Source organism: Serinus canaria, chromosome 2, assembly GCF_022539315.1.
Source record: "Serinus canaria isolate serCan28SL12 chromosome 2, serCan2020, whole genome shotgun sequence".
Classification (NCBI taxonomy): Eukaryota; Metazoa; Chordata; class Aves; order Passeriformes; family Fringillidae; genus Serinus; species Serinus canaria.
The window spans coordinates 16079015-16106882 of NC_066315.1; the positions used below are offsets into that span (position 1 = coordinate 16079015).

Consider the following 27868-nt stretch of genomic DNA (forward strand, 5'->3'; position numbering starts at 1 on the left):
TCACTACTTAAACAGTTTGCAGGCAGTTATTTCAGTAACGTTGTGTATGTAATGTGAAAATTATAACTTTTCTGAGGGGAAATAAAACTAATGGTAACGATTTTTTTAAAAACAATATCAATCACATATAGTTAGAGCATTATATGTCCTAAAGTTTCATATTAGATTCTTCTTCTTAATTAATCAATTGCAGACCTGTGCATGGTATGCGATGAGGAGAACTGCTTTGTTATTTCCAATGAGAAGATGAAGTTCGCCCAGACTTACTTGAAAAGTGCAGGAGCTCCCTCTCCTGGCTTAGAGCACTGTAAGTTGCAAGTTTCTGGGAATGTTTTCAATTTATCACATTTAAAAAATACCTCATTTTGAATACTTACCTGTAGAAATGTTTTTCTGGTATCTTGAAAGTCATTGTAAAAATTGGTTTTGATGCCAATTTGGATTTTGCTCTGAGTGCAGTGTCTGTGTTTCTGCCATCTGGCTTTGTACCCCCATAGGCAGCAGATGATGTCCTCTCTTGTTGATGTGGTCATGCTGGAATGAAAGCAATATTTAATGTATTCTTAAATTGCAAATCCAATATGTCCCTTCATTAAGCTCCACCCATGCTTTTCACAGCCGTTGAGGGCAATGTAGTCGTTGATGGTCATTTTGTACAAAGCCCTGTAAATCATCCTAAGTCTAGAAAGAAGTTTAAAAAAAATTTAAAACTTTTTACTGTTGATGTATATAATGTGAGTTCTTTCCTCCTCTCCCATCCATCAGGAGAGCAGTAGGAGAGAGAGGAGGCCTCTTCACTGTTTGTTTATTCAATCACTCTCCTTTCATTGCCTCTTCAGTGTTGGAATTCGAGAAATTAGATGGTTTTGTAGATACTTAAATTTGATAGGGTCTTTTATACAACATCATTTTCAAGGGTAGGAGCCTGACTTGAAAAGGTAGCACTGGAGACACATTTCTTACTGTAGCAATTTAAAAAAACCCCAATCCAAGCAAAAACCCCATTTTTGAATTCTGAGAATGCAGGTTGATTAAAACATGTATTTAATTCATCTCTATCAGTGTTGCACCCTTAAATCATCTATCAAAATAGGAGCCAAGAAAGCCAGATGAGCCCTAGCCCATGTTCTGTTCTATATCTTACCATCTCAAGGATACTAATGCAAGGAACACACATTGATATTGACTGAAATAGATCAGTGCTTTGAAGTGACTACAACTTTTGTACCTAAGTAGCTTCACTTAGCTGAACTCAGTTAGCTGCCCTTTCTCTGGGTTTTTTTTTGACTTCTAGGTATTTTTAGCTTTTCAGTTCACAGGGAAGATTAACCTCTGGTTACATATTGTGAAAGAAGTATAAAGGAGTATATGACATGTGTGGGGATAGTGCACAGTCCTGTATTAACTTCTTCAGTGCTATTAGGGAATTTTCAATGGCAGCTCAAGGAAACATTTTACTGTAGAATAGTTATGCGTTGCATAATCAAAACTTCTGTATTCAGAATATTTGATTTTGCAAAGCATTACATTTTTAAAAGATGTTTATGCACTTTAATTTATCTACACTTGCTGGCGCGGGTATGCTTACTGCTTCATTTAGCATCTTTTTCATTTCCCAGTAAACTTCAAGATATGTAAGCTGAAGAGGACCAATGGATAACAAAAAATGCCAAAGGTTCGCTATCAAATTGCTTAACTCTGATTTATACCGTTTCAGACAAGGAAAAAAAAAGAAAAATACAACTTTGGTATTTCTAGCAAATGCCAAAATAGAATCAATGCAGCATTGTTCACCTAGTTAAAATTCCAAAATCCAGGAAACGCAAACATTAAGTTTCCAACAGCAACATTAACTTGGACTCTTTGCATATCCTGTATTTTCCTGGTATGCATTAAGACTTAAAGCAATGTATTAAGCTGTGAGTTAAACAAAAAAAACCAGAAAAAAAAAGTCTTCATGTAGGTAGCACTGCCAAGTTTAGTTCTGTTAGCATTTGTGTTTATTGACCTTTTATAATTTTAAATTATTTTCTTCATAAAGATTGAATATGGTTTTTTTGGCCAAATGAAGTGAAATCTGAGAGCTTGTTTTCACTGCAGTGTGAACTTGACATACAGTTTACCCCGTGACTTAAACCTGACTCTTCATCCAGCAGTATCTCAGATTTGAATTAAGCAGTTTCAAGTCTTGGAAATATGACTTGAACCTCAGAGACACTCTGATTACTGTGAGAGTATTACTTGGGCTATATAGGTTGGCAAGACAGAACTTAGAATTAATTCCAGGTGATATCTTTTGTGCTAATTAAATTTCCACATAACTTAAGTGTGCAGAGTGACTTGAGTTATAGAGTAAATCAAACTTAAAGAAGTATTCTTAACTATATCTCATTTGAATTCTAATGTATAATTTTGTAAGCTAGGTATACTATTGGTTCCAAAATTTTTGGAGTATTGCAGTTGCATGTAAGGAGCTGAAGACACAGGAAAGTCCTGCTCTGAGGGTGGTTCCATCCTGGAGATGGTACAGAACTGTAGGCAAACAGACCTTCCTATGTGGATGTTGCTGTCTGCAACTGCTGACACCTGCCACACACTTTAGGCTTCTTGCCTGTTTGAACTCTGCTAATCCATGTTGTAGAAGAAAGGGAAGAGCCTTAAAGGAGGTATTTGGAGAGTCGTAAAGCAAGGATTTGCTGGTTAGAAATAGATTTGGAAACTGACTCTGGGTTTAGAAAGCAATGGTGTGGCAGTCATTCACATTTTCCCATGTGAACAGTGGTGTAAAAGATCAGTGGGGTGGGAGTGAAGGTGGAGACAGGAGAAACTAAAGACTGTAAGGGAAGCAAAAGTAAAATGTCAGGAGATGGGAATATTTATAAATAGAGGGGGTAAAGGCCAAGTTTGTTGCTGGAGGTTCTTGGATTCATGTTGAGAATAGTGAGTACATAGCAGTGTCATAAGGGAAAAGGTAAAATGGATATAGATGTGAAGCAAGAAACTGCAACGTACAATTTAGACAGCAGGGCCTGAGAGGGGGAAGCTTCTCTCCTGGAAAGAGGGAAATGAAGAAAAGGAAGAGAATAAAAATGGAAGGAAGTATATGCTAGGTGACAAGTCACACAGCGGCTTTGATGCTATGGTCCTGCCAGAGTTTGCCAAGAAGGAAAAGGGGAGGGTATGCAGTCAGAAGAGAGCTTTTCAGTGGCATCTAGAAGTTAGAAGGAATTGGAGAATTTAAGAATGAAGAGTGGTCACAGGGAACTTTCAGAGAAGACAGAAGACTGCAAGAAGTATCTGGTATGCTGGATGTGCCAGCAGCGCAAAGGTGCTGGAATTTGTCATTGATTAGCTGTTGACCTTCACCTTTCTTTTTTTCTACAAACTTAAATCACAGAAAAATGATTGAGAAGAAGCTTGTTAACTGATGTAAGTCAACCACAGACTTCATCTGATTAGCTGTCTGTCCATGTGCAATGCTGTTTTTACAATGCTCATGTACACTTAAGGAATATTTTTTTGTTACTTATGGTCAAAATACAACTAATAAATTACCATGTAATAAATCAAAATGCTTTTCAAAATTGAGCTAAACCAGATTGCTCACTGAGTTTTAAAGCTTCATATTGAAAAAAGCAGTCAGAAACTGATTAAAATGAAAATAACTGTAGTGGGGTTTTTTCTTGGATAAAAACACAAACTAAGAAAGTGGGGTTTATTCTGATTCTGCTCTCTGAAAATAAACCCCGTGCTTAATTATTAATTCATCTCTTTTCTTTACCCATCCTCTAAAAAACCATCACATTTTGACAGAGGAGGATTATGGAAAATTATGCTGAACAAAGGAGAAGTGTTCAGAAGATTAGTTATTCTGAAAGAGAAGGAGTGATCAAAAGTTCTGTAATAAAATTTGGAAGCACTGTAAAATATCTGTACCTTATTTGGCTCTAAAGACATTCAAAATTTTGAGTTTGAAAAATAACATTCTGGCATTGGAGGAGGTATTTCTGAGTTTGAAGTAATAATTTGAATATTTATGTAATTGTGGGGATGATTTTTGGATATGGCTGTTTAACAGGCCTGAGAATTGATGCATATATGTTTTGCTGGACTATGATGTAAATATTATTGGTGAGGCTGATATGTGGCTAAACTATTTAAGTCAATTAGATATTTACTAGTTTCTTTTGGATGTCCTTAATCATGGTTTTACTTTACAGATTTCCCATCCACACTTGTAAATGTGGGCTCAAACTGCATTATAATACTATTAAAATCTGAAGTCTATTTCTAAAATTGGAGTTGCAGAGCCCCTTGGTACAAAACATTTTTAATTGTTTTTAGGGAGTGTTGAGGTTGCTGGATGATTCATTGCAGTAGGTTTTGCTGAACTCTCATTTAGAGAAAAATTGCCAATTTTTTTCAGTATTTTGGGGGTCAGTAAGGTTTGTAATTTACTGTAGGTAGTTACATTTTTCAAACAGACTGTCAGGAAGCACTGCCAGAACAAAACTATTTGTGCAGGTAATTAATGGAGAGGCTGTGGTACCTGCTGACAGCTATTTTCCAAGGAAAGGAATGGTTTGCAGCTCGGGGAAAAGTGTTAAAAGTGTGCCCAAACCAGTAACTCAAACTGAAAGAGCAACCTTTGATCTGAGACATAGTTTAGGTCACATTTTAATGAATAGCTTTATTAAACTAGTATATTAAACTAATATTATTCTGTCTGTTGGTACATTTTATTTGCAGAAAATTGGATCTGTCTAAGGGTATTGGACATCTACAACAGTGATGCTGGTTAAAATTAAACTGGTAGCTTTAGTGTGTTTATTTAAAGGAATGTTTTTGTGCATTGAAAGGAATGTATTCAATTCAAACACTGACATTAAAAAATCTAATCTGGGCAGAGCTCACGTAGGGGTTTTTGTGTTAAAGACAGAGAAGGTGCAGGTTGCAAGAAGCCTTGCCTTTGTTTTAATTTTGGTATTCATTGAACATATTTCACATTTAGCATGGCAGTGTTTTCAGGCTGCAAGGAACTTTCTAAAACTTAAACTGTAATACATCATAATATATAAATTAATAACAATATTACCAACTTTAAAAAATGTTAATATATTTGTATTTTATTTCTGTTTTTTCTATGTTGTATTGACTCATTGAAAGAATTATTTCCCACTTGTATTTAGAGAGGGTTTAGATAACCCTCTTAGTTATCTATCTAGTGTTATCTAGATAAATGATCCCATTCCAGATCATTAAAGAATATTATGGGGGAAAACAGTCTGAAAACGGAAAATTGTGTTGCTGTTGGAGTTGTTAAGTGAGATTTTTCCATTGACAGAGAATTACTCTCATCAGAAGGAGAAACCTGTCTTTTGCTGAAGTTGTGAAGAAAATTGTATGCTGTGCTCTTTTCCTTGTGCCTGTCTTCTGGCCCTTTGAAGTCAGACATGAGGGAGGATCTCCCCCATATATGAGCTTCTGGCATGTTTTTGGAAATATGTGTTTAGGTAGTGATTGAAGTTGTGTGTTTCCTGTTAATAATCCAGCAAGGGAAGTGTCTAATGGGAGCTCATCCTTGAAGAGAAAGAGAATAAAATGATAAAGGTCCAAACATGTAGCCTAGACACCGGTCAGGTGGGCCACTTACTGGAAATAAGCCTGAATTGTTCTGGTGTTGATCAAACTGCTGGAAATAGCCACCACAGACTGATGGGGTAGTAATTTCTACTGTCTTTAAGTTTTTCTGTACATTACTTCTTAAGTACTTTCTCTTTTTTTCCTTGTACTCAAGGATTTTATCATTTGGATAATCCCTTTTTTTTTTCCATCTGTAAAAATTTTCCCATAAGTAGGGACCAGAGACATCTCTCTCCTGATGCACTGACTTCACAGTCAGATTTGACCCATGGTAGTAGAAGTCACTACAAGATAAAATTATTTTAGAAGTATTTTTTTCCAAACTGCTGTTTGTTAAAGATGTAACCACAAATGTAATAATTAAATGCCAAGCAGCTACACATTTTCAATGGATGTTTAAGAGTGCCTAAATTATCTACTGTTCTCAAAGTCTTTTCACAAAGTGAGGCTCTTTCTAACATATCTATGGTGGAACACTGGTAGTACATTATACAGAAAAATTTGCAGAAGCCTTTATTTTTTTATGGCTGAAGACTGATATGATGACAAGACCATGTGAAAGTTAGTGAAGGCAGCTGTTGACCTTTCCAATTTGGGGCAGTCCATGTTTTCTGTGTTGGTGTATTAGTTAATAATATTTGGTAGTTGCCATCAATATTTCTGGGGTTTCTAAGTGGACTTCATACAGAGCTTCTTGCTTCTGCAGCATCTTTGAAAACCCCTGATGTTTATGCACATGTCCTCTATGCTGTAATTGAAGTTGAAGATTTTTTGAAGGTTCCTGTTGCCAGCACTGCCTTAGGGGTGGCTGAGCAGCTTTGGAAGCCTGTCAGGAGCCACAGGCGGGTTCCAGTAGCCTGTCGGAGACCGTGTGATTAAGGAGGTGAAACCTTCTTCAGAAGAGCTTAAGAATTCACTAGATCGCCTTACATTACAGCTTCCAAAAGAGTCGACCACCATTTTCAAGTCAGATTTTGTCTACTGAAACAAATTTACTTCTCCCAGTCTAGAAAACCTCCCTTGGCAATTTCCTGTGCTCACTGGGTTTTGGAGTCTTGTATACATGTCTGTAGTCACTCAATTACTTGAGGCCCCATAATGAATACAAGACTGACTGGCTGTCAAATTTCCTGTCTCTGCATGAAATCTCTATCTGGTACTTTGAATACCATTTGCAGACATTCTGGTTTAGTCCTGCAAATCAAGGTTATAGTCGTCATAATTGTAGCATCCTTTAGAAAAATAGGTTTAATGTTTCTTGTATCAAACAACCTGGGTTTATGTGTCCCATCCCCAGCCTGCCTGCCTCCTGATTTGTAGCATTGTTATGTTCATACTTCTTATGTTTTTATCTGTCATAAATCAATCAAAAGTCTTCAGTCTGCTTTTCAAATACGAAGAAAATCAATTTATATTCATTAAAGTGCCAAAATATTGAGTAACTTGTAGAATACCCTTTCAGAAATTAATATTATGGAGTTTATTGAGGTTTGTGTGGGAAGTCTGAGGTAGAACCAAGACTTCATGTGTTCTGTCTCCAACTGCATGGTGCTTGCCATAAGTACAAATTTGAATTAGCTTTTCTACCTCATCTTTTCTCAAAAAATGAAATTGACTGAAATAAAGTATATGCATGACTGACAGAATCACTTCAATTCAAAAGCAATAGAGGATGCTAGAAAGAAGCTACTAAAGCTGAAATTATGTGGAAGGCCATTCATCTTGGCACTCTGCAGCTGCCTCCCACCTGCTTGCTTTATCACCCCGACCTCTGCCTGTTCGTACCAGTCCTGTATTCACAACGTGAATGATGGCAAACAAGATTTATCCCCTCATCCTTTGCTAAGGGACCTCTCTTACGTGTGGGATATGCAGAAAAATGGTTCCCTTGGAGAGCTGTAATTATAGAATTTTGTGGTTTTGGATGGTGTTTCTGGGAGGCTTCTGCCCCACTCCTGGCCTTGTGGAACCGGGGCACGTCACCCTGGTAATGTCACTGTAATGACCTTGGTGGTGACGATGACCAGAGCTGTGTCTGCCTCGATGATCCTGCAGTGTGTGGGAGCTGTTGGAGGACCGGTGGAGCATTTCTGTGCTTTTTACAGCCCAGGATTATTTTTTTCCCCCAACAACTGCCATTCAACCAGAACGCCTTAAAATAGAGATGTCTTTCATTATGCAGATAAACACAGGCAGAAACAATTAAAATTACGCGTTTTGTTATTTCATCTTAATCCATTTTTACTAAAATAATCAAAAGCAGAAGCGAGGAAGGCACGTGTTGCCTGGAGAGGGGCTCGTGCCCGCCGCGTGTGGGGAGCGAGGCGGGCGCGGCGCCTCCCGCGGCCGCCAGGGGTCAGGCGGGAGCCGTGAGGGCCGTGAGGGGCCGGGCGGGCGCCGCTGGTTCCAGGCGGCGGGTGCCAGCAGAACCCGATACGGTGCGATCTATAGAAGCAAGGTACAACTGGAATAATGAAATTTCAAAAATAAGCCCTTTTTAAAGGCTGGTTGTAACAGTTCTGCTGGGTATTGTAAATGCCTCAGGTGCACTTGATACTGCTGTTACGTTCCTGGCCCTGGCTCCTAATTTTTATGGAAAGATGGATTGAACTTCAATTTAGGAATATTCGGTAATCCCTCTCAGGACATACTGTAACAGCTGGTATTTCTGTGTTGCAGCAAATCGATTCCATACAGCAGTCAGCAATGCCTATGGCTGGGCTCCGGCAAAAACTTCCAAAGCATTTTAAATGAAGTGAGCCAAAGAAAATAGCATCATCACTGCAAAAATGTAGCTTAATTTGCACGTTAGGAAAAAAAAATTCCTCATCCCATTCCAGCAAAATATTAAGCATTTTACTGGTAAGGATTTCATCAGGTCATTTATTTTTCATTAATATATATTTAGGATCAGGGGGCAATAACTTTATGCTGTATATAGGTTTCTTAAATAATGAGGAGCTTGATTTTTTTTGTACTGAATGATTTAACGTGAAATAAAGAAAAATAAAGAAACTGATGGAGTTGAAATACACGGCGTATATGTAGATAAACAAGATTTTCTGTGTTTTGCAGTGAATTCTTTTTAAGGAACCTGAATTTCTGGTTAATAGTAATGTGCTTAATATGAGAACACCTTGTTTAGTTGGTTTTGTTTTGTTTTCTGATTTGTTTTTTTTTTCTTTTTAACAGATGAAAGTGCTATAAGATGCATGTAAATCAAAGATGTTTCATTAGTAATCAATAATTTTGTTCAACCAGTTTCTTACATGTGTTAAAGTAAAAATGCCTCTCTGCTTCATACGGCTGCTCGGGTGTGCTCGCACTGGGGACTGTCACTGAGTTTGGGACCCGACTCTTCTTTATGTGTTAAACAGAAAACAAGCTGAATTAATGTAAAGTGAATATGTTCCGTCTTAATTGGTACAATGTGTCCTTGGCTATGATGTCTCTTTTTTTTCCTCTTTTAAACTGCACCCTGGCTAGCTTTACATATAGATGTTTTACAGCTCTTGTCATCATAAGATGAGCTTTCACTCTGGAATACTTAATTTCCTTATTCGTGCTTTAAATTTTAAGTTAATGGACTTTTGTGCTGATTTGATGAATGTCAAAATATTTTTTTAAGCTGATTTTTTTTTTTTACTGAAAACTTCTTTTCTTCATAAACTTCTATAATTTAAAAAAATCCTAAACCCCTAAACAGTCTTAATAGATAAGCTTTTAGGTTTTTATTTGGTTCTTTTCATCATAGAAGAAGTTGTCCAGGGAGGTAAATTCTGCTGTATTTGCCTTCTTAACCAAACCACCCAGATTCACTGGGTAAATGCCTAGGGGATGTAAAAAACCCCCATGCTTAAAAAAACCTGCCAGGCTATTTAAACTGTAGATTTATGCCTGGGGACAAGTGAACAGCTAACTTATATCTAATAATTGCTTTAAAACTTATTAAACAAAATCTTGTGGATGGCCCATAGTATGCTGCAATATTTTTAGCCATGTGGAGATTTCTTCCAGTGAAAAACAAAATTTTGAACAGCATACACTGTTTACAGCACCTGTATATCACTCTTCCACAAGACTGTTGCCAAGTTAAAATGGGTCCAAAATATGCACTTTAAGAGCCAACATGACTTCAAAAGTAATTCTGATTAATATGAATGTGTTTTAAAAAAAACCAACAAAACCCAAAACAGCAATAGCAGCAGCAAAATGCTCTTCTATTTGTTTATTTTCTTTTGCTAAAGCAGAATTATGCTGCTTTCTTTCTTCAGAGATACTTTTTGTTTAATGAAATCTGGAAAAAAAATCCATATTTTCTGGTAGCTTCTACTTCCCCCTCTCCCTTCCTTCTCCCTGCAAACACATCAGTCCCTGCCCCGCTCTAAGTAGACATTCGCTGTCTTAGAACTTCTTTTCGTATGTTTGCGTTCCAGTTTCATATTTTAACATACTTGAATACAAATGCGTTCACTTCTATTTGAAATTAATTTTAATTTTTGTTACATGTACTCTGAATTTTTCTCAAAAAGTGGTTGAAAGAAAGACCCAAAATTTACTATCAGTAGACCTGTACAATTATTACAAAATATGTGTTAAAAGACCACTGACTTTGTCATAATGAATCACAGAAAAATTCCTTACATGGTAATGGCTCCATCAACTCCACGAATTAAACTGCTATTTACTTTAGAAAACTATTTGCTGCAGTCCTACTTTTTACAGCTTCAGTTAAAATTTAGATTATATTTCCAGATTGCTAACAAAAATCTTAAATGACCTGGAAATGATTGAAAGGAGGTTAAATAGAAATACTGAATAAATTACCTTGTTAGTAAGCAATTTTATTTCCCTGAGATAAGTAGTAGAAAAATTTGAATGACCTCAATTATTCACAGATTTATTAAAATACCCCTAGACTTTATTTCCCAAATGCCTGACATGCTGGAGTTAAAGAGTATAATTTACACAAAAGAAATGTGTTGAATTATCCTTATTGCAGAATGGGATTATAAGCTAGACTGAAGAAAACAAAACTTGTTTCACCTAGAAGAAATAAAGATCTTAACAGTCATAAATAAATGTCTAGTGCTTGGTTTTGAGAATCTTAAATAAAAGTTTATTTCATGATAATCATTGGATTCGATTAGCTGCAGTAATACACAGTTTAACAATGTTCTTAATTGTAAAATTATATTTCTGTTCTTTCTAGGAGAAGCTGGGAGATAACATAAATCTTTGTAGACAACTTGGCTGTGAGCAGTTAAACTGAAATAAACTTCTGCCTTCTGGCTGCAGCTCTGGTTTGAGGTTTCTGCGTGACGCTCTGCAGACTAAATCATGCCAGCGTTATCAACTGGATCTGGAAGTGACACAGGTACGCAGGCCAAGGAGGGGCTGTGCTTCCTCCACATCTTGTTTGTTAAGTCTGTATTTCAAGTAAGATAATTAATTATGGTCTCACCAGATTTTTAATTTAAGACTTAAAACATAACCTTTTCTCCCTGAAGTTAATTTAGATACATGAAACACCACAGATAAAATATATTAATTTTGAAATGTTCCACCACCACCTTCTTCCCTTCCATCCCCAACCTCCTAAAAAGAACAGATCCAAACATATATTATAGATGGATCTGAAGAATTTGGATTCACCTCTGAGCATGGTTCCTACAATGTTAACTTGAAAAAGGAGGAGGGGAAAAAAAAAGATGATGATATCATGCATGCCTTAATATTTGCAGCAGTCTAGACTATCCCCCCTGTGAGTTACAGTTATCAGTGGAGTTATTTCTGAACACAGACTATTCAGTTTTGACAACTCTGTAACAAATTAGGAGACGAAAAATACTGTCTCAAGTTCAGTTTCTTCACTTGTCTTCCAGGTCAGAGCCCAGTTCCTGACACTGATTGCTGGTAGTGGGATTGCAGATATGTAGCTTTCCATAGTTTTCAACATCTTTGTGGCAATATTAGGTTATATTTAAAGGTTAAATTTCATTTTCTTGTTATCCTGAATTCTCCCTCTCTGAAAGTATTTTTGTCCCTCTGTTTGGGATAACTAAAGTTAGTATTCTTGCTTGAGAGTGCTTCTTAAAAAACAGTGATCCAGCTGAGGCTGCAATACAATACAAGATCCCTGCTTTCCAACCCTGTGCCCGTAGTTTTATGCACAAGAAGTAACAGCAGGATTTGGAAAATTAGGAGGGAGATTTCAAGTCAGGAATCCAAAAATATGTGTATAAGTGTGTATATAAGGAACTGCATTTGATTCTTATTTTTTGTAGACTGTACAGGGCAGTGATTTTATTTTCCTTACACATAAAATTTATCCTAGATGACAATATTAATCTTTACAATTAGGGTGTGTGTCTGTTTATTTGTTGCCATGGGGAAGGAGAGTTGTTTGGTTTTATATGCTTTTTTTGTCTCCCTATTCCTGTGTTTAAGGGATTTGACTATGACTTTGCCAAACCCTATCTCTGAATACCTTTCTTTTCTCTCCCTCTCCTCATGGAAATAAGTGACTTGAAGCTGTTCAGTATGCTAAAACTGAGTTTTGGAAGATATGTCAGAGTCTACTCTGGGCTAATTTTCCACTCTGGACCTTTGCTTTCTTTATCATGCACCCTTTTGTGTCCTTCCAAAACCTGCCTTAATTTTTTTTAAACTATTACTTGTTTATTTTTAAAGATTGTAATATGTCCAAAAGTAATAAAGAGTAATAGTCATAGACTTTCTGAATAAAGAAAGAGAAGCGCTTCAAAAAGTAGAAGATAATCCTAATTTTGAAATATTGTGTGTTAAAATGCCTCCGAGCTTGTTTTACTGTGCTACTTAATCCATATGATGATGCAAACATACCTTTAATAATTAAGATCTGTGTTAAAACTTAAGTGTCTCCATTGTCTCATGAAATTTATAGTAAAACATGGTACATTGTCTCATGAAATTTATAGTAAAACATGGTAATAATACAAGCAGTATTATTAACAGCAAGATATTAACCGCATGATATGCGGTTAATATCTTGCTGTTAATAATACTGCTTGTTAAATTCTTTTTTTTTTCCTACCTCAAGTTATAAGTTGTTTCTCTAAATAAAAATTTGCATTTGGAGTGAAAAGACTATTTTTTTCTTCCACTTTCTTTACCATACTTCCTGATTGGGCCGATATGCACTTAAGTATTTTTGGGATGGTTACATCAAACTGTGCTTTCTAGCCTGGCTATGATACAGGTGGTTTCTAACTGGAGTCCTGTTTTTCTGCTGTTACTCTCACTCTTAGATTAAAAAGTAGTGATGTGCATAAATTTTTTCCTACCTCTGTTCTTCCTGGGTGGGTAAGCAGTCTTCCTCTCACCCTGCCTGCACAGACTGGTATTGTGACATGTGATGAGTTGAGACTGCCCTGTCTGGGACACTGAGGACTTGGCAAGTCGCTTAGTGGGATCTTTAGGTTAGGGACATAACCCTGGTTCAGTCTGTTTTGCTAAGACTCTCTTTTGTAAATACAATCAGACAAAGTGCAGCCTAACCTATTTTTGTGTCTGTTAGATGCTGATTGAAATAAAAGTAAACCTGGATTTAAAAACAAATGAAAGTGTTCGGTGAGGGTTTGTAAATAGAAATGCATCATCAGTGAATATCAAAAGTTGCCATGTCATGGACCACTGGATATTCAGTCACCAGTATGGGAACATGAATGATTTAAAATTTTTTTATGTAGTCTGAAGTATCAGTTCACGGTCAAAAATAGGATTGTGTTCATGATGGGCTGTATTTGATGAGACTAAATGTTTATCTGACTGTGTTCATTTTACCTTGCTTTTATTTTGTCAATAGCTTTTATTAGAAGTGGTACCATGTACTTGCAGCTGCTTTCTTCATATACGTTCTCCATATCCTTGCTATTGTCTTACCGTGTTTTAACCTGTACCTTCTTCTGAACACAAGCCATGCCTTTTAAATCTGTTTTGAGGGGCAATTATCAGGCTTTAAGCGATGATAAATCAAAATCATGGCTACACTATTTTCAATCTTTAAAAAAAAAAAGTTTGTTTTAATTTATTCAGATTGATATAATGACTTTTAATTTAATCTTATACCTTACCAGATTGATCTGGCTTCACTAACCTAAAGACAGAGCAAAAAGACTTACATGCAGATGCTTCTTTCTCTTCCACTTTCCATTAGCCATATAGAAAACTTATTCTTATATAATAACAATAGTGATAATTGAAAAGCTGCTGATTGTGTATAACATCTGTGTGATCGTTAAGGTTTATGGTCCTGTCAGTGTCAAATCAAAGTTACCTTAAAGCAACCAGCATGAATGGAAGGCTGAGCCTATGCCTTGGGCTGGGTCAGAAGCTTTCAACAGTTTCTGTGTTGCAAAAGTCTGCTTGCTCTCTTTGTGCAAGCATACCAAACAGATTTTTTGAAGACTGAACAAGAAGACTTGCGTTTTTGCAGGTAAAGCAAGTCTGTGAGATCTGGCATTTACTTATCTGCTATATTTAGGAAGGTGTAAAATTGCAAGTCTGGCTTCACAGTAGTAGATGGCAGCTTTGTTGCTGACTTTGGGTGGAGCCAAGATGACATCATTATGCTTTAAGTGTTGTTCTAATGTGGAAAACATCGTAAACTTGTTGCAGATTTCTTTCCTTCCAACGCTGTATCAAGCTTGCTTAACTGACAAGCTTAAAAATGCTTTCCTGTTTGTTCTCAAAAAGCAGTGCCAAGCAGACTTCATGTTTTTGTTTCATGTTTTGTCAGCAGAAAAATCACATTTGTGGGCCAAGCTTAGGCACCAAGTAAAGCTGTGTGAGATTGCTTATATACAATGAAAAATACAAGTCAGAAGCAGTTCTTGGATTTGAATATTGTAAGTCATAGAAAGAAAATATGCAAAGGCTTCTGTTAGTTTCTCCTTGAGCACATAAAGGAGCAAGCATTGTGCCAGATAGTGGAGCTTTCTAAGTATTACAAGGCTGCAAAACCGGTTACATGTTAGGTTTTTAATTTAAAAACCCCCGCATTTGTTACTAACTAAATTTTAAGTTCATGCGGCCTTTGAAATATTCCTGGTTTTCATATTTTCATCTCTGCTTTGTAATAATACTAAATAGATACGTGAAATCTGTTCTAAGTGTTAGGTATTTTTCCGAAATGCATTTATAGTAGTGTATTCTGTGATTCTTTCGAATTAATCTCGACCTCTGAAGCTGCATGCTGTTGATGTGGAAATGCTGAATGCTGGTAGAAATATTCTGCTAGGACAGTTCTATGGATTGACTTCCCAGTGCTCAGAGACCCCTGCAAGCAATGTGAAGTTCAAAGACGATTTTGTAGGCACCTGAACAAGAAGTTGTCTTGCTTTTATTGTTTTCATATAGATGTCTTCTCTTTATTTACTATGCTATTAATGCATTTTGATCAGCTTGTCAGTTTCAACATGATATTTTCAAGGAGGATTTGATAATAAAAAGGATAAAAAGATGAAGAAACAATGTAACAATATGAAGAAAAAGCTGAGTAGCCGGCTAAGCTGAAATGGCGGCACCAGAAACATCAGTAGTGGAAGAAGGACATATTAATCTGAAGTGCTAAAATTTTAATTTTAGCCTTTTAACCCAGTTTTCAGGATTTTGAGGAAGATAGAAATCAGCGAGTTCTATTTTTACAGCCTGTTTAAAGAATGCAGGAACATAAAATGGTGGCCAAAGATCTGTCCATCTCATTGTTATGAGATGAAGAGAAACGGAATTTAGGAGAGCCATGAAGGAAAGTTTTCTGGGAGTTGTTCTTCCGTTGGAGGCTGCCAGGGCAAAGGCTTGCAGAGTCATTGGTTCCTCCTCCAAACTGCCTTTACTTCCCCACTGGCATCCTGTGGTGGAGAAAGAGCAGAGGGAAAGCCTTCACTTGCCTGCTTTACACCTTTGGTTATAACTTCAGGTATAGATGTAATGCAGCAAGTGTGGTATGTAAATGCTTTGGCTGCATCACAATTTCAAAGCTACTTTAATTCCTCAGCACGTTGAGATGCCTAGGTATGGCCAGATATTCATGAAAATGGATATGACAGCCGAGGCAAAATTTATGCTGAATTAATAAACAGAGCCAATATTTTATCCTTGCAGTCCTGATCTCTCCATCTCCATCTGCCAGAGGCATTAAATGGCTTTTAGGATAATATTAATTTGGAAGATTTGGGAAAGTATGAGATGTATGGCTAGCTTTAATTGCAATCTGATTTAATTTTTAAAAATACAACTTGCTGGTGTCGGAAAGGGTATTTATTTTGGTATCAACATATTTATGATGACTTGGAAAATTCGTTCAAAGGGAAGTGAAATTTCTCTAAACTGTTCTGTTTTGTGTTAATATTGCTAGAATGATTCAGTAGTATGGAATCAGAAAATGTGTGTAAGTATATTTACGGATGGTAAACTCTTTAATACTGTTACGGTTTTTGGACACATTTAAATTCAAATGGTCTGGCGGCTGAAACAATTTTATTCCCCTTTTTTTGTTTGGTGAGCAGTGTGTAGTTTTGTGGTAAGTTTGAAGGTACAATAGCCTATACTGCTTCTAAGCAGAGGCTCTGTTATATATGGTTCTGTTTGTTGGACTCATAGTTGTAGCACACAAGTGGTTGACAGTTCTGCTGAGGCCAGGCGTCCTTTGCTGAGGGCATGCTGCCACGCTGTCCCCCTCAAGTGGTGCTGTGCCAGCATCCAGGTTAGCCAGCAGAGCCTCCATACTGTGTGCATTTAATGGAAGGTTCTGTGGCTTCTCAGCCCAATATCACATCAAATCCTGATTGATTAAAAAGAATTAAATCTGTTAATCAGAAGGCAGTTTATTACTTATAAGAGGTAATGAGAAGCTTCCCTGCTAGCTGTTAGTTGCCTGTTGTGATACAGGGGTTCAAAATTGATTTTTTTTTCTCTTAATAGCACATTGGTTTAGGAAAAACCCAGTGCACACAAAGAACACCTCAAAGAAATGTATTAGTTCTAGAGATAAACGATGAAATAATTTAATTATTTCAAATAGTTTACTTTCCTAAACTTGCTTTCAAAAGCACGTGATGATGTAGGATCATGAAATGGTTTGGGTTGATAGGAACCCTAAAGATCATCTAACTTCAAACCCCCTGCTGTGAGCAGGGACATCTTTTGCTAGGCCAGGTTGCTCAGAGCCCCATCCAGCGTCACCTTGAATGCTGCCAAGGATGGGACAGCCCCAGCTTCCAGGAGCAGCCTGTTCCAGTGCCTCATCAATCTCACCACAAAGAATTTCTTCTGCATACTAACCTAAATTTCCGGTCTTTTCAGTCTGAACCATTACTGTTTGTCCTGTCAGTACAGTTCCTGACAAAGAGTTCCTCTCCAGCCTTCCCTGTAGGCCCCACTCAGATATTGGAAGTTAGTTGGAGGTCTCTATGCACACTCCTCTTCTCCACACTGAACAGCCCCAACTTTCTAAAATGCATGACTCTTTACATTTATGCATATTCCTATATTTTTCAATAAACTTTTAAATCAAGTGGATGTGGCTGCATGCATAAGACTGATTGTTTAATGGCATAACTTGTTTTGCTTGTTAATTCTTAAACTAGGTCCCACAGTGAATCATAACACTGAGATAATATACTGACTTGATTTCAGGCATCAGTACTGCCTAGGATTGTAGGACTTTTTCTTCTACTTTTATGACAGATACATCCTGTATGAAATCCATGATTAGCATGTATCTTGACCATGAGAGGTTGAGATATGTGGTAATCCAACACTGTTTCCATTACTCTTAGACCCAACTGATTTGAAAATATTGTTGATTTCTATTGTTAGAAGTCTTTATTCAAGCTCTTAATGAGATAGTCTATCTTCCTTTTGCAGATATAAAATGCTATGTTTAGTAGTCCTTGCTGCCCCTCCCCAGTGCCAAGTATCTCATAATCTTGTAAACTGTGACTAAAGGATTAAAACATGGCCAGTGTGCCCAGTGCCTTCCTAGTGCAGGAATGAGTTCTTTCCTGACTGCCTGACAGGTACTCGCTTTTGCCTCCTCTAGGGCTGATGAAGATCAAGATAGAAATACCAAAGACTTGCCAAACTGATGTCTATGGAAAGGACCAGTCAATTAGTCAAGGGTATTCAAGGTGCCATAGCAGGCTTCATTGGAGGAGACAAGAGTTAAAAAAAAATGAAATAAAAATTTTTTTGTATGAGTTTTCCACAAGCTGCTTGTTAATTTGTCCTTGTTGGGTCACTTTAAATCAGTTTTATGTATATGTTATTCTTGCAGATAAAAGGTGGGCATTTGAATACTCATAAAAGTACATTTTATGATCTTTGAAAATAACCATGTTGACACAGTGTCTAGTAACTATGTTTTTGAGGGGTTTTGATTTTGAAACAGCTTTGATGAGCCATGCAAACAGGAACTTTGCAGCAAGTCTTGCCCTGTATGGATGCAGATAGAGATCAAGTCTTTAACTGGCATCAGAACGTTAATGGTATGGGTATGTTAAATCTGAAATACACATGTTGAGACAAATCCTAAAAGACCAATAACTGTTTCAAACAACTGCATATTCTTTAGCTCTGGGAGCCAAGTTCCAAAACTAAAGACTTTTCCATTTTGAAGGAAATAATATTTTTTAAAGCGATGGGTTTAAATAATTACTCCTTCAACATTTTCTGTCATAACATTGTTTTAAGGTGGGCTAATAATTTACTGTAGCTTTGAGGAGTAAAAATTAGGTACGACTTTTAAGTTAAAATACTATTGCCCTTATAAATATGCAGTCTTGTTCTTTGAGGACACTTACGGCAAAATTCTTTTTTTCATTAGAAAAAATATACAACATTGATATTTCTATTGCTCTGCATCTGTAAGAATTTCAGCATTTTACATTTTTTTTTGTGAATTAGCAAATAAATCAAAACAGATCTATTTCCCAAGATGCCGATCACTTGCATGCATCACTTATAGTTATGCAAGTGCATGATGTAGTTACTTGGTGTTCTATACTTTGAAAATTATTTTTTTTTTGTAGAAACACTAAACCACAAAATTTAAAAAAGGTGCTCACTGGAATGAGTTAATCCATCTGGCTCTGGAGAGAAAAATTGTTACTCTAACTTTTTGTAGTGTCAGCAAGCCCATATATTCAGTGGAATTACTTAAGAGAACATAAAAAAGAATTATTTGTAGCACATAAATTTGAGCACATAGTGGTCTTTTTACAGCTGGAGTCTGATAGGACAGTCCAGTATGTCCATCCTAATATGCAGACGTACAGCAAATGTTTTTATTTGAACCTGTGCGTAAATACTAATCTCAGATTTCAGAATGAAATAATTTTCAATATGTGCTGTTAGTGACTGATTCTGTTATTCAGCAGCAAGGATGTCAGAATAAGTGCTTCTACTGCAGTGATGCTTGGTTGTAAGGCAAATGTCTGAGCCTTCATAGAACTGTAAAGTACCGTTCAAATGTGAAAAAATGTTAGCTTGTTATAAATGGCAGCAAATGGTGCTGATTATTTTACCTTTGACAAAGTGGAAAATTTAAAGGTTGGTTTGTCCCATTTTATTAATACAATAAATTTTTACAGTGTTGTTCTGGGCCTTTAGATATATGTTCTTTAGTGTTTATTATCCCTCAGTTGCTGTAAAAATTCTAGATTTGAAGCCTGGCATCATTGTTCAGAATGCTAATTCAGGAAATTAATTAGTATATGAAAGCAAAGGCAGATCCATGTTTCCATTTCTTTCCTTACTCTTACCAAAACAAAGTTGGTGTTTTCTCGTAAGAAAGTGATGGAACGCAGAGACCATATTTTTTATCATTTAGCACTAGTTTATAGCTTCCACAGACTTGTCCTAATAATGAAGCTATGAAGGATATGACAAGAATGGTGATATTAAATTTCTCTAGACTAACAGTAAATTTTTCCATTCTGATGTCAAGAATGTAGAGCATCTGGAATCTGCAATGTGAGTGGTTCAGTACGGGAACAGTTTAATCAATTGCTTAGCCATTTATTCTCCTCCTAGGAACAAGCAGTCTTCTGTAGAATATAACACTACAAAGGAAGCAATTTTCTAAAACTGGAAAAATCTTTTATGTCCTGTTGTTTCTGATTTAAAAGGTTTCCATTGCTTCTTACTCTTAAATCCTATTGCAGGTGCAAATGTACTCTACATATTTTAAATTGGAATTAGCATTATTCTACACTTTGGTCTTCAGATCAAATAAAACTAAATTGTATTAAGTTTAGAAAAAGGTGAAGAAGCTCTGAAGACAGTAACTGCTTAAGTGTGTTGAAAGAACCCTGTTGAAATTTATCTTTTATCCTTTTAGGTGTGTTTACATTGTGATGGGTCTTGGGGTTCCTCCCCTCTGCGATGTAGTAATGACCAGACTTACTTCCCCTCTTAAAATTGCATAATTGTCTTATATCTCTGTGTTTAATCACATTGTTAGTTTTTTACATATATGCTCAGGTTTTCTGGGAATAAATTATCTACTTTCAAAAATCAAATTAGTTTTTCTTGTGTAAGTCATGTTTACTTCACTGATTTTTGACACCTGAAGTGTTTTGATTCTAGTAAATTCCAATGGGTGCATGATTTCTTTTGAATATAAATGCTGGTTAAACTTTGGCAAACTAGACTAAAAAAAAAGCAAGAACCTAAGTAGAGTAGTGTATAATAAAAATTTTTTTTGCAAGACGCTCCACACAGTGGTGCCAACACCAGGCTTTAAAAACAACAGGATTTTTTTATTGGCTTTTAATTTTTTTTTTAAACAACTTCTAGGTAAATTTTTTAAAAGCTCTTGGTTGTGTTCATTTACATTGTAAATGTAACCTTCAAAAAAATGTGAAGTCCAAGCATGCTGTGTGACTCAAGAAGGTGGGAAACATCAAAATTGAGACCAAAAGCACAATCAAGGTCTGGCAGGCAGTGGTAGCATTCAGCTTGGAGGTGCTGATACATCTCACTCTGGCCTTATACAATGAATATGCTTTTTTAATTTGCCAGACAACCTGTATTTTAGAGAGTATCACTACGACCTTTTGGAAAGTTAATTTTTTGTTTTATAAGTATTCAGAAGTGTTCAGTGTGGCATCCCTTCATACTACATCATTGCTACTGGAACAATTTTAAAAAAAAACTGGTTTTAACAGGCTGTCATTACTTAAACCATTGTTAAACTTTCACTTTTTCCCCATGGCTTTTAGCTCTTATTTCTAGAACCACCTGAGATACTATTTAGAGGTTTTGCAGGAAGTTTGAAGTTGATCTGAAGCACTCTACCATGAAATTCAGATTACTTCTACTGCTTCATGGCAGCTTCTCTGTAGAGTGAGATCTTATAGGGCTGCAGGAATTTGAGCTGCTGCCCTTCATGTGTAGGAAAGACGCATGTAACAATTATTCAGAATTGGTAAGTAAAATTAGGCTAATATAGTGGTGTCAACTTCATTGCCAGTTTACACTAACTCAGCAAATTATTGTGTCCCTGTACATATCACAAACACACTTTCTTTAAAATGCCATATGCTGATAAAGTCTCATGCCAGCCACAATTTTCACTGTTTCTTCTCAATGGAATGATTAACATCAATACATTTCATTTAGACACAAGTAAAAATCATGTTTTACTTGGAGGTGTGTGTAGAATTTCCATCTACTTTATTTCTCAATAGATAAAAATCAGAATGCCCATCTGAAAATTTTTGATTCTGTGGTACTGCGCACCACAGACGGAACAAGAAGAAACGAGGAAAGGTAAGCCTTTAGAGGTGCTACCACCTTCTTCTGCCATTACCTTCTGGAGCTCAGTCAGGTGATCTGTAATCACACAAATTTTACTTTAGATATGTTCTAGATCTTTGACTTCTGTTCTCCCCAGGTTGATACACTAAGTTCTCCTTCTGCCTGATGTTTATTTGGCTCCTTAATGGAGTTGTTTTTTTAATTCCTGGCTACATAGTGTTCAGTTTTGGGAGGAGTGTGAAGAGCAAGAGTGTGGTGTTCTCCAGGACGCTGCATGGCACAGTCCTCAGTTTCCACTGCTGCAGAGAAGGGATGTATTCTCATTTCCTTCTGGCTGAAAGCTATAAACACTGGACTCTAGAGCCAAAGCAGGGAAGAACTAGAAGCATGGCCATGATATTGGATAAAATCAGTCAGCACCTGTCTAATTGTCTCCACTTCCCCAGGGGAGTTGCACAGATGGGTGCATTGCTGTTGAAGCTGGAGTTGTGCACTAGGAACATGGACACCCATTTCCCTGGAAGAGGCAGTTCAGGGCTATACAAATAAGTAAAGCTCACAGAAACTTTTGAGCTGGATGTGAAACCTTCATGTGTGTAAGGACCTGCAGGGTTTGGCAGTCCTGGAGTGCTGGCAGGTGGGCTTCTTCTCTGGGAGTTTTGTGTGTAAAACCAAAGTCTCATTATGGGCTGATTCAGTCTCCCCCTGTGTCACTAATAGTTAATCCATCAGGAAACACAAACTTTCATTTTATTTTTCACTAGGGATTTGATTATCAAAGTGTTGAGGAGGAAGTTACAAGGAGAGAATAGCTTTTATAGTTGATTACATGTGGAATTTAAGTAGATCTGATGGATCAAGGAAAAGAAAACTTACTCTGTTACACACCTTTATTTAAGGGAAGTGTCTGAAGTTTCTGTTTTCTTTCTTCTGAATGACATGCAGGAACTGTCCCCAGGCAGTTATGCCACAGTGCAAGCTTACATTGAAAATTTATATTCCATTTTCTGACAGCATTCAGGTTATTTTGAGGTTAATATATTTACAGTAACAAAAGTGGCCAAGTGTAAAGAATTTTTAAAATTTTATAAATGAAAAAAAAAAAAGAATGTTTTCATTTTCTAAATGGAACTGTTTTCATAAATTGTGTGATAAAACAACCATTTTTGCTAAGTTCTGAAGTTCTAATAATCTGGGAAGTTGCAGTCACAAGTCCCACTGAGACCTCTTTTCTCTGGCTGTCACCTCAATCAATGATTGTATCTTGCTAGGCAAAGCTTGATGGTCTTTTTTTCTGTCTGCAAAATTGTAGTGGTTTGAGTTGTATCTTCTTTTTGCCGTATTTCTGAAGCAGAAACAAGAACAAATTCAAATAAAAGCAGGATTCTAAGAAACATTGTCAACCACCAAAAAATGCTTGGAGCACAAAAAGACTGAATCTGGAAAGAAGTTTTTTTCCCAAAATATTTTACCAAGGGGCAGTAAAAAGATGAAAATATAAATAATCAGAACCCAAAGGTGCTGTATGCAATGTTGAAAGGGATATGTACTGCCTAAAAACGTTGTGAAATTATGTTTACTAATAAATATTCTAAATAATAAGTTTCAGGGAGATAATAAACATAATAACAATAGGTAACTTGTAATTTACAACAATGTTCTTTTACCAGTAGAATATGTTGTAACTCTGCTCTTGTGATGAACAGCAGCACTTACTCAGACTAAAAATAATAACAGGACCGTGTATCTTGGATCCCAGGAGACTGTTGGTGTTTTTGTAGACAGCAGACAGGAGAAAAAGGCATTTTGTCCTTTTTACCCCAAGTAATCCCACTGGAAAATTAAACATGTGCTATGAATTGATATCAGCTCATGCCAGGTTACCTCCCTAAAGAGGACTGCTGCAAACACTGTTGCTACATTTCTTGGACAGCACTTTGATGGTCTGTGTGCACGATGGATATTTTATGCTGTATGCTACTGTGGAACAGTGTGCTACTGTCTGCCCCTCCGAGACCGCTGCTGAGGTGTGCCACAAATAACTGAGAACAGCAATTGCTTTAGCCCTAGAGAGAATCTCAAATACCTGCAAATTAAAAATGTTGCTGAAATATTTCTGTGTTTGTGTGTGTCTGGGAAAACTGTGTTGGTTTTGTTTTTGAAAATTTAATCCTGCAAAACAGAGAAGGTGCTGTGGATCCTTGCTGAACACAGGATTGAAAAAAATACTAAGCAATATATTAGCCTGAAATATTTAGAAAAACCACGAACCTTTTTTTAATGGACCACCCTATCCAGTTTCTGTTCTTTTAAGGAAGTTTTTCCTATGCATGACTCATTTCACTCTTTGGCTAACATCAAGGGAAATGGAATAACGATTAAGCAAAGGAATGTATGCTTTTTTCTGGGTTTGTCCTTTTCTCAAAACCTTTATGAATTTTCTGCATAACCTTGTGTAAATATATATGGATGTAGAAGCTTGACAACTGTGACAAGGTAAAAAGTACCTTGCTAATCACTTGTTTCTTAGTAATTTTTTCTAAATGTTCCTTTTGGTTCTACATGTTAATGTTGTGCTGGATACTCCAGACTCCCTCTTCAGTTAAAATGACATGCTCCAGGCAGCCAATTACACAGAACTGTTAAGTGAAATTAATGAGATCACCCTAGATCACACTTTGTGTTTTATTTTCATTTTATAGGTCTGTACGAGCTGCTGGCTGCATTGCCAGCCCAGCTGCAGCCACATGTGGACAGCCAGGAAGACCTGACCTTCCTCTGGGATATGTTTGGTGAAAAAAGCCTTCATTCACTGGTGAAGGTAAATCACATTTAAGTCAGATTCTCTTTGAGAAGAACATATGGAAAAATGTTTTGAGCGCCATCTAGTATACCAGTGACCAAACTGTTGCTCAGTGAAAACAAAACAGCCTTGTTTTAACTCTGCTTCTGGCAGGGTGGAAGTTGTTAAATAAGATTTTACCAAAAATACATAGATGATTTCATTTAAGAGTGATGTTTTGGCAGTGTAATGCTAATGAAACAAACATGTGTTGTTTGCCCTTGTTTAGAAAAAAGGAGTACGAAATAGTAGCAGGAAATCTGACACTTCTTTATGGTCAACATTCAAGACCTGGAGTTTAGCTTAAATAAATAAACGTTCACAGCAAAAATTAGAAGGAATATATTTTCTGAGGTCAAGTATGGCAAGAGTTCAGTAGCCACATTAATTTAAAATAATTTCCTTTAACAAAGTCAACTGAAATTCTAGTAAGCTGTTTCTTTTATTGGCTTGTCTCCATTTAATATTGTGTTTTGCTCATAAATATGCTGGACTAAAGTACAGCCTAAAATAAGTTGGACGAATACTTGAGTAAAATATTATGCTACAAAAATGATCAGCACCAAGAAATCAAAGCATGCCGTGGGAGTACACAGAGCTATCCCAATAATCTTAAAATTGTGTGGAGCTGAAAAATGGGACCAATCAGCTGGTTAAAAATATTCCACTCCTACAAAATGGTAAGTATGTCTTCAGTCCCCAGTACAGAGCTAATTCAAGCTGAAGGAAATTCTGAGGTCTGAAATGAGTCAGTAGATGGTTGTAACCCATGCCATGAATATATCCAGACTTGTGCAGAATTTGTTGCCTGTGTCAATTACTGATCTAGAGTAAGCTTAAAACTGAGATTATTTCAAAGTAGGTTTGAAAGAATCATATTTTCCCATTTTTTCAGCTCTTTTATACTGGAAAAAGATGTAGTAATGTTGTTACTTGGTCAATTGCTTGGTGATACTCTTCAAAATATCTGAGAATTTACATATAAAAGTAAACCTAAATGTTCTCTGGCATTTGATGCGCAAAAGCAACAAACAGTGGAACAGTGCTTGACAATATTTGCTTGTCTAAAGAATTTCACCAACATTTCTGAAGTGCCATGACTCCAAGACTCCTTGTGGCTTTGCCGCAGCTGTCTGTGCAGGTGGCTCAGAAGATCACTGTAAGAGGAGTACCAGTCATCTTTCTGATGAAGGCTGACAGTGGTGTGCATCTAAGCAAAATGTTATGTCAGCTGCTAAATTAGTTTTCTTTCTGGTTTGGGAATTAAAGAAGGCTGGCTAGAAAATGAGTGTGGATCTGTGAAACATTGACACTTCAACATTTGCTCTGATTTTTTATCGAGGCAAAACCTAGATGTTTTCAAACTCCTTTCACTTACTGCCTTTTGCCCCTCATTCCAAAAGAAGACAGCAGTTAACTGGTTTACTCACTTGGAGTATGCTCTCAGTTTGGAGCAGTTGGCTTTCCTAGCAGCTCTCCTGGTTGCATGCCCTGGTTATCATGTTGTTTGTTATTGCAGGGTGGATTGGACTTTCTGACTGTAACAGAAAAGAAAGATGAGAGGGGGGATCAGTGAATGGTCACTATAATGCAATTACAAGAAGGCACTGAAATGTTCCAAACATCTTCATTATTTATCTTGTGCTCTCTAGGTCCGAATACTGGACATACATGTAACTTTGACCCTGTCAATGCTTTTTTAAATGTCCTTTTAAGCCTCACGCTATCTTAAACTAGATACAATTCTTGAAATCTCAAAACTACGTCTTTAGTGTTCACTAGTTGCTCTTCTTTAATACAGTATATTAATTTCATTTGAGACACAGAGTTTCTTAATTGCAGGAATTGAGACTATTAAGAGCCTCTGACATGACTGACTCCAGTGCATGTCACAGGCTATCAAACCTCACTTTTGATTTCTGTGAAGTTCTGGTATATAAAGTAGGGTATGAAAAGCTTTCAAAATGTTATCTAGTTCATTTACTTGCCTCAAGATGGGCTTAACTGTATGTGAAACTCATGGTATTGGTTTGACCTTTAATGCATTTTTAGAAGGATTGTTCAGTATCCTCTCAAGTTTCAGAGAAGACAGTCCCTAGCCTTTTTGGAAGAGAGCTGTTAGAGCAGAAGAATGAGCTCCATCTGTCATAGTGTTTCCCTGTTACAAGGCTTCAGGAGTGCAAAATCTTTTTCTGAGTTCTGGTGTCTTATTTGAAAGACTGTTTTTCCTAGCAGTAACTTCTTAAAGTCAGCTGTACTTACAAAGACAAATGTTTTTAATTCTGCAGACAGAGAATGATGACACATTTTGTAATAAAAAAAAGAAAAAGAAAGGAAAAAATGTGCACTCGTCTTGGGCCAAGGATGTTGTGATCCTGGTATGTGGCAGTGTAGGAAGAAAATGAGCATGGGTATATTACAAATTAGCACTGATATTTCTCTATTTTTAATACATTGCTTAATAAAAATTTATCCACCAATCTTCTTACCTTACTGCTTAATAATTTCAGATATTATAAAAGACCTTTTTTCCTAAGTTATGAAATGGATAAAAAGCTCCAAAATTATTGGAAGACTTAAGTATAAAAGGAACTTTCTACTTTTTCTACAGATATTCTAAATTTCATGGGTATTTAATTACTATAGCTTTTTCTTCATGGTTGTGTACTATAGCATATGGTTTGCTATTCTGGCTTTCTTAATATTGAGAAGAAAAAAAAGAAGAAGAAGAAAAGCCCCAGACCTTGTCTTGGAGTTCTCTTCATTCAGTATTGTTGGACAGAAATCTCTTTGAGAACTTGGATGAGTCTAAGCTGTTCTAAGAAGTCAGAAATGGAAAAGTTGTATTAGATCATCCGATCCATTCCCCTGCAAATGCTGGATTGTTCCCTACAGTACATTCCTATTGTAGTTAGTAAAACCAGCAAGCACTGATGCAACTGTTCTTGCTGTCCCTTTTCTTCAAAAAAGAATCTCTTGACGAGATTTTAGTTTATAAAGTAAAATGTAGAAGAGGGAACCCACAAGTGTTGTTGACACTTTGGAAGGGAAAACTGGTTCTGGATAGTCTTTAAAATTTGTTTCTGCTTCCCTCAATTAGTTACTTCCTTCTTCTCACATGACTCTCAAATTTTACCAGAAATCTTCAGCCATCTCATTCCTTTTTATATAGTAGAGATCCCGTTAATTCTGTAGACATTTGTAGGATAGAAATATGAGGGGAAGATCCTTCAGGGTAATTACAAGCATTGATGTAGCTGATACCTGAAATAGTGCACGTGCTCGGCTTGGATATTTTTTTAGAAAGGATAAATAAAGATATGCTCTCGCTACTCCTGTGGATTATTTTTAGAGGGGTGGCAAGAATTTCCATGTGCGTTTGCTTGCTGTTAGTGCACCAGACACATTTTACTGTTTGTCTGTTTAGCTCCAGGATGAAGCTTCCTCTCACACTGTTGCCTTAAACATTTCTGGTTGTGGATGTAATGCTCAAGAGTTGAGTAAACTTTTCTGTTGCACAGCTACCAAAGTATTTAATAACCAATTGCAGTTTGTTTTTTGCCAACTCAGTACTGTACTTTC

General features: G+C 36.6%; 1 protein-coding gene across 5 annotated transcripts in view; it reads left to right on the top strand.

Annotated features, from left to right (window-relative positions):
* Window positions 1-27868, top strand: part of MPP7 (MAGUK p55 scaffold protein 7) — a 145609-nt gene that overhangs the window by 30022 nt on the left and 87719 nt on the right. For 4 of the 5 annotated variants that reach the window (XM_050970514.1, XM_050970517.1, XM_050970518.1 and 1 more), the window contains 2 exons: window positions 10856-11020; window positions 24147-24265. In XM_050970514.1, coding sequence (XP_050826471.1) covers window positions 10984-11020; window positions 24147-24265 — 156 coding nt within the window. In that variant the 5' untranslated portion in view covers window positions 10856-10983. Of the gene's footprint in view, window positions 1-193; window positions 308-10855; window positions 11021-24146; window positions 24266-27868 lie in introns of all 5 variants that reach the window. The other variant, XM_050970515.1, reaches the window with a different exon arrangement.